Genomic DNA, 12,032 nt, shown 5'->3' on the forward strand with positions numbered 1-12,032 from the left:
ATTTGTGAATGAATGTGCATTTTACATTTAAGTTAAAACAAGATCTTCAAGAATATGTAAATAAATTTTTATGATTACTGTCTTTTTCATTTAATGGACCAACTATAGGTTTCATCCGACAAGCGGGCTTTTATTACACTCAGAGTTCCAGCCTAATTGGAAATGTACCTATGACCTCTACAGCTGTCTTAGCATCCTCTGCTTGCCCCTGTATATTTTTACCATGCTCTATTGCAATTTTTTGTTGTCGTTGTTGTTTGTCTATTTAGGGCCGCACCCACGGCATATGGAGTTTCCCAGGCTAGGGTTCAAGTTGGAACTGTAGCTGCTGGCCTACACCACAGCCATAGCCACAGCCACACAGTATCCGAGACACATCTGTGACCTACACCACAGCTTATGGCAACACCGGATCCTCAACCCACTGAACAAGGCCAGGGATCGAACCTGTGTCCTCATGAATACTAGTCAGGCTCATTAACCACTGAGCCATGACGGGAACTCCTCTTTTGTAGTTTTTAAATTGCATGTCAGTTCCTGTGTTGTGAGTGCTTCAAAAGCTGTAGTCCTTTTTGTAATATTCATAGAGTTTCCGGTCTAGGGGAGAACACAGCCATTAAATAAATAATTTCAATGAGGTTATTGAGCTATGTGAGCAAGTAGTTTGGGATGCTCTGTGATCATATAGCAAGGAAATATAATTTAGCTTAACGGCTAAAATTTACCCCATGCATTGTTTTCCACCTTGGCCTTTTATAAGTACATATCACAGTGTTTTGAGGGTACACAAAGATATGAAATCTTTGTATATGAGATGGCTTTTGACATGAAACTATACTAACAAAGTGAAAAACTTAACAGTGTGCTAGAAATTTAATTTTGGATTTCTAACCTTTTTTTTCATGATAAAAGGAATTTTGATGCCATGATCCAGTGTTGCTGTGGCTGTGGTGCAGGCCATAGCTGCAGCTCCAATTCGAACCCTGGCTTGGGAACTTCCATATGCTACAGGCGCAGCCCCCTAAAAAAAAAATATACTCTAGACTTACCATACTTTAAAAGATTTTTTGAAATCATGTGTTGTACCTCATTTTTATGGCTGAGGGAAAACTGGGGAGGTAAAGCGCTGCTGAGTTAGTACAGTAGAATTAATTTTTGATGTATTTTAAGCAGTAGATATTACACACTTAAAAGTATAGGTATAGATTCATTAAAATTGATTGCTCATAAAACAAATACTGCTGTCTTAAAAATTCTATGTGAAGAGAGGTTTGTATAATAATGATTACCCATGTAAGCCAGAAACTGAATGGCTATAATTTAACTTGTTGAGAGGAGTTCCTGTTGTGGCTCAATGGTAACGAACCAGACTAGTATCCATGAGGATGCAGTTCAATCCCTGGCCCCACTCAGCGGGTTAAGGATCTGCTGTTGCCGCAAGCTGTGGTGTAGGTCGCTGATGTGACTTGGATCTGGCATTGCTGTGGATGTGGCTGAGGCTGGCAGCTGTAGCTCTGTTTCCACCCCTAGGCTGGGAACTTCATATGCTGCAGGTGTAGCTCTGAAGAGACCAATCCATCCATCCATCAATCAATAAGTTGTTGAGAGAAGCTATAGCTTTAAAAGCCATACTATTGAAGTGAGCTTACCTGTAGTCTACCTTAATGACATTTCAGTGTTTCTATTGTAATACTGAATAATGTCATCTTTTAAATTCACAAACTAACATTTCAGCAGTTTTGAAGCAGAAATTGCATGTAGATTCCTTAATTACATTTTGAAAAATGTATTCATAATGGACAGTTACCTATTTTAAATGTGTGAGCTTTTGTATCTCAAGTTTAAATAAAGCAAAGTTATTAAAATAAGGAAGAGGTCCAGAATATAATATGATAATCAGCTTGAAGAAAGTGTTGTGCCTGAAGAGACATTTGCCCTTTAGCCAGTAGGTTTCAAAGTGATAAAAATTTTATGCCGAAAGAATGAAATCAAAAAAAGAAATTCAAGTAATATATTGTGGGATTTTTTAAGTTGAAGAAATACGGAAACGGTTTTGTCACCAGAGGTAAATGTATTCTAACATTCCTTTGGACATTCAGTTCTTAATTTTACAGTTTCAAAAATGCACAGTGTAAATATATACCTTTTATTATTTCTCATATAGTTATCAGATTCACTCATTCATTAGAGAAATATTTATTGAGCACCTGTCTTTCAGGTACTGTTCTAAGTGCTAGGGCTGTAGCGGTGAGCCAGACAAAGCTCTGCTGCAGCTAACTTTGTGGTGAGGATAAAGACAATAAATAAGGGAACAAACATCTAATATGCCAGGTAGTGATGAGTGCTATGAAAAAATCAAGAGGTGGGAGTTCCCATCGTGGCTCAGTGGATAACGAACCCGGCTAGTATCCATGAGGATGCAAGTTCGATCCCTGGCCTCACTCAGTGGGTTAAGGATCTGGCATTGCTGTGAGCTGTGGCATAGGCCAGCGGCTACAGCTCCCATTCACCCCCTAACCTGGGAACCTCCATTTGCTGCAGGTGGGGCCCTAAAAAGACCAAAAAAGAAAAAAAATCAAGAGAATGATGAGGGATCTAATTTATATTGAGTAGCCTGTGCAGACCATTTTGATAATCTTACAATGTATTGACTTTTAATATTACTGATCTTTCATAATTACCCTAGGAAGTACTTCTCATTAGAGCTGGAAAGATTTTTGAGTGAAACAATATTGTATTGTATGGTAAAAGGTGATGGGACAGAAGAAAAATTGTTATTTAAAAAAATGCTGAATTCCATGCCATGAAAACACTAATGCTTAAGTTTACTACATATTTTTCATAAAGAACATATTTGGCCCAAGAATTCAGTTAAAGCCAGGAAATATTTCTGTAAACCCCTTTCTCACATGGGGGCTATAAAAAGCTACTTTTATCAATAGATAATTTGTATGTTGTTAGAGTGAAGATCTCTCCTCAAAATACCCAAGCTTAGACAAACTTAACTTGGCAAAAACTATTGAATAGAGACCCAGCCCTTTTTAAGCAAATTCTGTCTTTGAGTAGTATTTTCCAACTTTGCTTGCCTATGTTCTTTGCATTTGTCAGCTTTTTTCCTTATCCAGTTCGACATTCATGTATATTTATCTTTTTTAGCTCTTTTATTTAAATACTCTTTTAATGGCCATGCTATCCTCTAAGTGCTAATTTGTTTTTTCTTTGACTAAACTTGCAAGAAGGTAAGAGAAGATGCTGGGAATTTTTTTTTCTAAGGGCCAGATCTCTAATTCTGTCACTTTATTTCTTAATTCTTTAGTTTCTCTTCTAATCTTTATTATTTCATGACTCCTTTTAGAGGGTTGATTTGATTTTCAACTTGAATAGGCTGCTTCATGCATGTCTTTTCTTTCCTTTTAAATAATCAGTGCATTTAGAAACTCATAAATCTTGCAATAGAGGAAAATATCCCACCTGCAATGACTATTCAAGCCATCCTTTTTCTTTTATCAGAGTCTTCACTTGTTTTGCTCCAATGCTTCTGCCTACAGTCATCATCTTAACCTTCCTGTTGGATCATTTTCATCGTTCTAATATGTTCTGTATTTTTTAAAATCATTAAACAGGTAAGCAAAACAAATCCATTGCCTTGATTCCTCAGCTCTTCCAGCTTAATCTTATTCCACAGCCTCACCATTCAGCAGAATTTTCTAAAGGAGTTATCTTTACGTGCTCTTCCTAATTTGTCATCCTGCATTAAATTCTTCAACCCCTCATAGTCTGGCTTTGGTCCCCAACACTTTACTGCAACTGTTCCTATGTGATTTGGCAAAAATTGTGTTGCCCAACTCCAGTGAACATTTTTCTTTGCACATGGTATCTTATTTAACTTAGCGACCATGCCTTTTTATCTTGAAACACCTTTCTCCTTTGACTAGCGTAACACCATATTCTGCTGATTTTCCTCTACTTCATTGGTTGTTCCTTTCAAGAGTTCTTGAAGCTTGGATCTTGGATCCGAGCTACAGGAACATCTATCTGACATCTCTACCTAGATGTCTCAGAGTTACCTCTAACTTCACAAAATATGAACACTAATTTTAAAAATGTCATAGCAATGAGTTTAGTGTGATAAAATGACTAGATATAAGATAAATGTATTCAACTTTATTATAATGGCAATAACCATGTGGAAATGCTAGGAAAAAGTTATTGCATTTACAACAGTGAAAAAAGAAAATACGAGAACGTGATAAAAATTTTATTAAGAAAGGCATAAAATCTGTAATTATAAAAGGGTTTAAAACTATTAGTGAGCATAAGATCTGAACAAACTAAAAAATATATGTTTGTGAAGCTTTGATATAATAAAATGCCAATCATCTTAAAATTATTGTACAAATTTAATACAATTTCAATTAGATTCTCAATAGTGTTGGGGTTTTTGTTGAGGAGAAGATCGGGTAATACGATGTTAAAGTATATAGAACAGTATGTTTTTAAAATTAGGTTTAAAATTATTGTAGAACTTCCCTTGTAGAGCAGCAGGTCAAGAATCTGCATGTCACTGCATTGGCGCAGCCAAAAAAAAATATTGTAAAATAATACATTTGGAGATAGAAACTTGCTGCTTTTTTTTTTGCCATGCCCATAACATGCCGAAGTTCCTGGGCCAGGGATCGAACCCATGCCACTGCAGCAACAATGCCAAATTTTTAACCCACTTAGCCACCAGGGAACTCTAGTAAGAACTTGCTTTAACAAATATTAAACATATTGTAAATGTACTGTAATTAAAACACTAATATTGGCATCAAAATAAATAGTGGAACAGAATTAGCATCCTGACTTGTTAAAATTCAAAGCAAAAATAATTCCTCAGTTCAGTGGGAGTGGTTTATATCAAAATGATATTGATGATGGAGGCTCTTGCTAGAAATATAAAGAGCTCCTACAAATCAAAAATGTAAAGATAATGTAATAGGAAGAAAGTCAAGAAAACTAAACAAAGGACCTTTCACAAAGAGGATATCTGAATGACCAGTAAACATGAAAAGTTACTCAACCACATCAGTAATCAGAGAGATGTAAAGTAAAGCCAAATGAGTACCGCTCCACACCCATCAGCATGACTAAAATGAAATTCTGGCTCTACCAGTGTTGGCTGCATATGGAGTAACTACATTTCTCTTTTGCTGCCTGTGGGAGTGTAATTTGGTAATAACAGTCAAAGTTGAATGTACGCTTACAAGAATGTTTATAGCAGAATTACTTGCAAAGTCTAAAACTAGGAAAAATTCAAATGTTACGGATTTTGATGGTCATATATTTATACAGTAGGATACTATATAGCCCCGAAGACCAACTATTAGCTGCTGTAGGCAACCACAAAGATTAATTTCAAAAGAGTGGTGAAAAAAGAATATGTAATTTCAGAAACAGATAAAATTAAATTATGTTAAAGTTGGTGGTTATCTTTGAGGGGCTTGAGGAAGACTTCTTGAATGCTGGTAATAATTCTTAACCTGGATAAGGTTCATATTGTGCTGATTCGTTGGGCACTCTACTTGTGACTTGCACATTTTTCTGTTGTATGTCAAAATTTAATTTAAATTTTTTCTTTTTTTTTGTCTTTTTAGGCCACACCCATGGCATATGGAGGGTCCTAGGCTAGAGGTCTAACCAGAGCTGTAGCCTCCAGCCTATGCAGAGCCACAGCAACACGGGATCTGAGCCTCGTCTGCGACCTACACCACAGCTCACGGCAACGCCGGATCCTTAACCCACTGAGCAAGGCCAGGGATGGAACCCGCAACCTCATGGTTCCTAGTCGGATTCATTTCCACTGTGCCACGATGGGAACTCCTTAAAATGTTTTTAAAGGTACTGGCACTAGTTGCTATCCATTTGGAAAATAGAAAAAGTATAAAATATAACAAGTTAATATCTATAGTGCACAAAGAGCTTCTAGTTAATAATAAGGAAAAAACAAGCACCCAAGAGAAAAATAGGCAAAAAGTATAAATAGGTAGTTCAGAAAACTAGAACTCAAAATGGTCAGTAAATCTATAAAAATATGCTTAAGCCCAGTAGTCAATGGGATTTAAAAACTGTAATACTTGGAGTTCCTATTGTGGCTCAGCAGGTTAAGAACCTAACTAGTATGCATGAGGATGCAGGTTTGATAACTCTTGCTCAGTGGGTTAAAGGATCTGGCATTGCCCCAAGTTGTAGCTTAGGTGGCTCGGGTCTGGCTTTGCTGTGGCTGTCACGTAGGCCGGCAGCTACAACTCTGTTTGACCCCTAGCCTGGGAATTTCCATATGCCAAGAGTGTGGCCCTAAAAAGACAAAAAAAAAAAAAAAAAAAACCACCAAAAAACTGTATTATTGTTGACTGGTGGGCCTATGAAAGTAAATGAGAAGGATATACTGATTTTACTTTTGAAAATATGATTTTCAGGAAAGTATCTTTTCAAATTTAAAATATACATTCCTTCAACTTGGCAATTCCACTCCTGTGAATAAATTCCACAGACACAAAACTCTCACAAGGATGTTTATTTCAACAATATATTAATAGCATAAAATAAAAAAACCCTGAAATCAATCCACATGCCCATTAGCAAGGAAAGAGTTTAACAAATTGTGTTTTATAATTATGAAATATTCTGTAACTCTTAAAATTATCATAATTTAGTTTAAACACATTTCCATATATATAACTTTGGTGAGAAAAGCAAAATGCCAAAATAGGTGTACAATATGATCTCTTTTATAACCCAATAACAGAAATTCCTATATGTGTATATAAGTTGAGGTAGGAATTTCGTAAACTTGGAAAAAGTTGTGAAAAGCCATACACCAAGCTGTCAATATTGATTACCAGGAAGAATGAGAGGAGGAAGATTGACAGAATAAGTGTCTCAGTGAAAAAAGCATGCAGTATGAGTCCACTGATGCAAAAGGTTGGGGTCGGTGGGGGTTTGTATACAAATGCATGTATATATATGTATACATGTAACTAAACCCACGGTTATGGGAGCAATGATTAAAGGCTGCTGCTTGGCCTTTGCCAATCCAAGGTCCTAGTATCCCTTTAAAATCAGAAAGCCTATTTCAGTGGCTAATTTCCCACCTGCATCTCTAGCCTACTCAGAAGAGCTACTACATTAAAGAGGTGTTTATTGAATGTATATCTCAGTATTTTGGTGAAAGGGGTCTTTGGCTCTTCTTAGGAGCTGGGCATGGTTTAACATTTTAACATTCACATCTCCTTATTTCTTCTCTATATTGTACTGAGAAATGTCTGGCATCTCAGTGGCCTTTAATGAAGTCCATTCTTGTGTTCAGGCTTCAGCCAGTCAACCAAACCAAACAAAGACACGACTAGCTATTGGAGCTAGCACGTTGTAACTGGATTCTGGTAAGTGTTCTCATGTTGATAGATTGAATCCAATTTATTTTATTTTATTTTTTAAAAGATTTTTCTTTTTTCTATTATAGTTGATTTACAATGTTCTGTCAATTTCTGCTGTACAGCAAAGTGACCCTGTCATACATAGGTACATATATATCTTCTTTTGCTCACATTATCTTCCATCATGTTCCACCACAATTGACTAGATATAGTTCCCTGTGCTATATATAGCAGTGCTTTTTTTTTTTTTTCTTCCTCTTTTTAGGGCATGTGCGGCATATGGAAGTTGCCAGGCTAGGGGTTGAATTGAAGCTACAGCTGCTGGCCTATTCCACAGCCACAGCAACTCAGAATCCAAGCCACGTTTTCGACCTGCACCACAGCTCACAGCCGTGTTGGATCTTTAACCCACTGAGTGAGGCCAGGGATCGAACCCATATCCTCATGGATACTAATCGGGTTCGTTACCACTGAAGCCACAACAGAAACTCCTGAATCCAATTTAAAATTTTATTTATATAGAATTTATTCATTAAAACATATTCCTGGAGTTCCTTTGTGGCGCAGCAGGTTAAGGACCTGACATTGTCACTGCAGCGGCCTGGATTGATCCCTAGTTTGGGAACTTCTACATGCTGCAGGCATGGCCAAAAAACCCTGTATTCTTTATCTGTAATGTTCATTTAATTTTTCTTTTGTCTGCCAGAGTATAGCCTTAAAAGAATGATCTGTTTGTTACTCATCTTTCCGCCTCTTGCGGAGCCTTGTGCATGTAAATGCTTGGTAAATATTTATATGAATGAAGAGAGTTAGCAAAATCATTAAAATCTACCACAGGGCATTTCATCATTGTGTGGGTCTATACCCTGCACTTTAAGATGTTTACCATGTCTGGCGCCTGCGCACTCAATGCCCCGTAGCCCTTTCTGGTCATTACAGTAACCTAAAATCTATCCCCCTACTTCCAGAAGTCTTTTGGGGGTGCTGGAGCAGAGGGTCGGTGCCACCCTTGAGAGCCACAAGGCTGGAGTAATTGGAAAAGCCTTTTTCTAAGGCCAGCAGTGCCCGTGCTAAAACCTTGAAGGATGAATGCGATTTCAAAACCATAGAAATTGAGACACAAACATCCTCTGAAAGAGGAAGCACCATAATGTAGACTCTGTCTTTACTGATGAAGCAGTGTGTCCGTGTTGGAAAACAGTAGAAACAAAGTTAGATAGGCAGAGTGTGTTCGGAAGGGTGTTAATAAAAGAAGTTGGGCAGAGGTGAGAAGAAACAGAAAAGTGTCGTTTCACTCTCTAATGCATCTTGCATACCACTGCTAAATTAATTTGCTAAAATATTGCCCTGTTCAACAGTCCACTTAACGTTGCCTGCTAGCTTTTACACCTTTGCTTTGTGCTCAAGGCATTTTCTCTCTTCTTATGCACCCAACTTTATCTCTTACTACTCCTTAAAATGAATTAGCTATATCTGGCTGGCTGATCAAACTGCTACCCCTCTTTCTTTGTCAGAATGCTCACTTCATGCTTTTATTAGTATCTTAATTCCTTTGTAAAATCTTTCCTCGTTCACCTATACAGCTTATTCTTGGAAGCCTTCTCCTGGATGAAACTGGCCCATAGCACTCCACACCATCCTGATATTTCCTTTTTCTTTCTTATAATATTTATGGTTTATCCTGCAAAATCATATATATGGCTTTTCATGCCTCTCATTCTTATTTTGCTGAATAATTTTTATTCTCCTAAAGAGCTGTGTGGGGTTAAGATATATGCCTCACAATATTTTTCTAAGCATCCAAAGCAGTTTTTTTTTGGAGGAGGAGCAGGGATGGGGGTCATTTGATAACAGGCATTGCCTTTCAAGTAAAATTATTTGATACTGAGCACCTTGAAAACTCGAGTTCTGTATTTGTAGATAACAAAATGTAATACTGCAGCATTATAATGTTTCTTACATTTAAGTTTTCAAATATTTTTGTTTCAATAATTCAATGTGGTTATTTTTTTGTGGATAGAAACCAAGATGTATATATCTGTGTCTCCCCCCCACCCCCACCCCCAGTGCCTGGTAGTGTCTTAGAATAACCATTCAGTGTTTTAAAATTTGATTGCCTTTGATTTTCATTTGCTTTAACAATTTGCCTTTAGCTGCAACCATGTTCAGACCATTGCTTTGTTTTACTAACAACAGAGGGCACTATCAGGGTATTTGTACACCCGAGAAATAATCCCTGCCCAGTCCCAGCTAGCTTTCTTGAGCCACACTTTTCTTCTCCTAAGTGGTGTCATAGAAATGTGGCTATTGTACTAAACCCAAGTGGCCTTGATTAGAGAGCAATAGTGACTTCAGGTTATTTATTTGAAAAAGAATAAGTCCTGTCATATTTTGATCCTTTGTAGTTTTCAAACTTTTTCTTTTTCCTCATTCTCCTCGCTATCCTTTGCTCAGATGAAGTCTTGCTTAGTGTCTCACTCTATTAATGAAATACACTCCCTTCCTAAAGGGAGAAGATAGACGTGCCGAGCCCCGAACAGGAGCCCCACCTTGTCTTCCTCCTCCTTCCTCCCCCCTTCTCCCAGCCGAGAAGCACAGCTTGAAAATCACTGTAACTCATCTAATTTTAAAACGCGTTTTGAAAAGCTGTTGTTTTATGATGCCTCATTGAGGAACTTGGTATGAAAAATAGATAACGTTTTCATCTTACAGTGATTTCTAAGTACAAAGGAGAAGGCTGTGGAATACATTTCTTGTTTCAGCAGTAGAAGAGTTAATCCACTAAGCAACAGAGACTGAGATCCTGGGATAGTGCTTTCGGTCTCTGTCGTTTGTGGTTTAAGGAAAGGGGTGGTGTTCTGCATTTGAAAGGGCTTTGATGAATGCTGTCGGTGTTTGCGAGAGCTAATGGTCAGGCAGGGAAAGGAGAGCCGGGGAAAGTGGTCGAGCTGCTTCAGGATAGGTGGATGAGAGTTTGCTCTGATTGAACGGAATGTTCCACCGTGTTTCATCTTTTTTTCATTGTCCTTTGTTCTTTATAATCTGGTATGTTGGTATAAAGTCAATGTAGATGTAGCTGTGAATGTGATTTATTTTCCTTTCCATTTGTTTATTGTATACAGCAGAGCATATACTTCTCTTGTCTTGGTTGGATGCACAAATCTGTGTGCAGTGCTTTTTGCCCGTTGCCTAGACGATCACTTGGTTTCTCTGAGGATGTCTGGTTCTCGTAAAGAGTTTGATGTGAAGCAGATTTTGAAAATCAGATGGAGGTGGTTTAGCCATCAAGCATCATCTCCTAATTCTACAGTTGACAGCCAGCAGGGAGAATTTTGGAATCGAGGACAGACCGGAGCACACGGTGGGAGAAAGTTTTTAGATCCATGTAGCCTACAATTGCCTTTGGCTTCAATTGGTTACCGAAGGTCCAGCCAACTGGATTTTCAGAATTCACCTTCTTGGCCAATGGCATCCACCTCTGAAGTCCCTGCATTTGAGTTTACAGCAGAAGATTGTGGCGGCGCACATTGGCTGGATAGACCAGAAGTGGATGATGGCACTAGTGAAGAAGAAAATGAATCTGATTCCAGTTCATGCAGGTTGATTATTTTCTTACTGTTGGAAATGGGGTGTGGGGGTATAGTCTCGATACTGTTTAAAATAATTGAGTATTATTATTTAAAATATATGATTTTATATACCTCTCTCTATGTATGTACACATATATAATTTCTTGGTACGCATAGGTAGTACTTTTGCTGGGATTGTTTGGATGTTCTGATACTGATTTTAATTCTGAAAAATTATAAAGACAACATATAGCTCTCATTTTTAAATATCTTGTGCTCCATGTATAGATCTGGCTCTGCCTTGAAAGTAATACATGGTAGCAATTTTATGCATCATTGCCTTGCAGTTTGCTTCCTTCATTTACCTTCTATAGTCATAGCAAAACTATAGAAGACATTTATAATGAGTCATTTTTAAAATTTTACTGTAAACGAAAGGTTTTACAAGGAGATGCACGTGGTAGTTACCAGTAATTTTTTACACCATTGTAGTTGTCAATAATATTTTTCTTATGGTTATTTCTCTTTGTCCTATGTTGCAGCCCTCCAGACTAATACAGAGAATACAGTAACATGTCTCTTTCTAAGATGACAGCTACTAATTCCTGTTACCTTCACTTCACTGAAAATTGTGCTATTTAGGGAAATGAAGGGCATTCCTTCAGGAGAGTGTAAGGGAACATAGAGGAACTAGATGTGGTCGGCTGGTGAAAAGGGGGCAAAAAGAAGGGGAAATGAGTGTGAAGAGAGAAAATTAAAAATTGGTAATTTCACAGTGGCTTTATCCATCTTTATCCATGGAACCAGGCTTTATCTTTGAAATGAATTTTTGTATTAATCAGTTTAAACCACTGTAGCATGTTATGTAACAAGTGGGAGCCTGAAAGTCGTCTTTCTGATTCATCTTCACTCAAAAATATTTAAAGGCTTATCTCATTTTTCTAGGTTAGTTACTGGATCCTTTTTCTTTTAAAATTCCTTTGCAGGTTTTGATAACACTTGTCATTCGTATTTGGTTATTATTAATATAGGCATCATAAGAGATGGA

General features: G+C 37.4%; 1 protein-coding gene across 23 annotated transcripts in view; it reads left to right on the top strand.

Annotated features, from left to right (window-relative positions):
* Positions 1-12,032, top strand: part of KLHL5 (kelch like family member 5) — a 79,232-nt gene that overhangs the window by 9,743 nt on the left and 57,457 nt on the right. For 4 of the 23 annotated variants that reach the window (XM_084971739.1, XM_021101108.2, XM_084971756.1 and 1 more), the window contains 3 exons: positions 3,511-3,623; positions 7,349-7,421; positions 10,538-11,014. The exons of 2 other annotated variants lie outside the window; for them this stretch is intronic. In XM_084971739.1, coding sequence (XP_084827865.1) covers positions 10,632-11,014 — 383 coding nt within the window. In that variant the 5' untranslated portion in view covers positions 3,511-3,623; positions 7,349-7,421; positions 10,538-10,631. Of the gene's footprint in view, positions 1-3,510; positions 3,624-7,348; positions 7,422-10,255; positions 10,461-10,537; positions 11,015-12,032 lie in introns of those variants that run through there. 17 more of the 23 variants (XM_084971744.1, XM_084971740.1, XM_084971761.1 and 14 more) reach the window with 9 other exon arrangements.

This window comes from Sus scrofa, chromosome 8 (genome assembly GCF_054392235.1).
Source record: "Sus scrofa isolate SSC_HxYL_T2T_F1_AM1 chromosome 8, Sscrofa_HxYL_maternal_Yorkshire_Landrace_v2.0, whole genome shotgun sequence".
NCBI lineage: Eukaryota > Metazoa > Chordata > Mammalia > Artiodactyla > Suidae > Sus > Sus scrofa.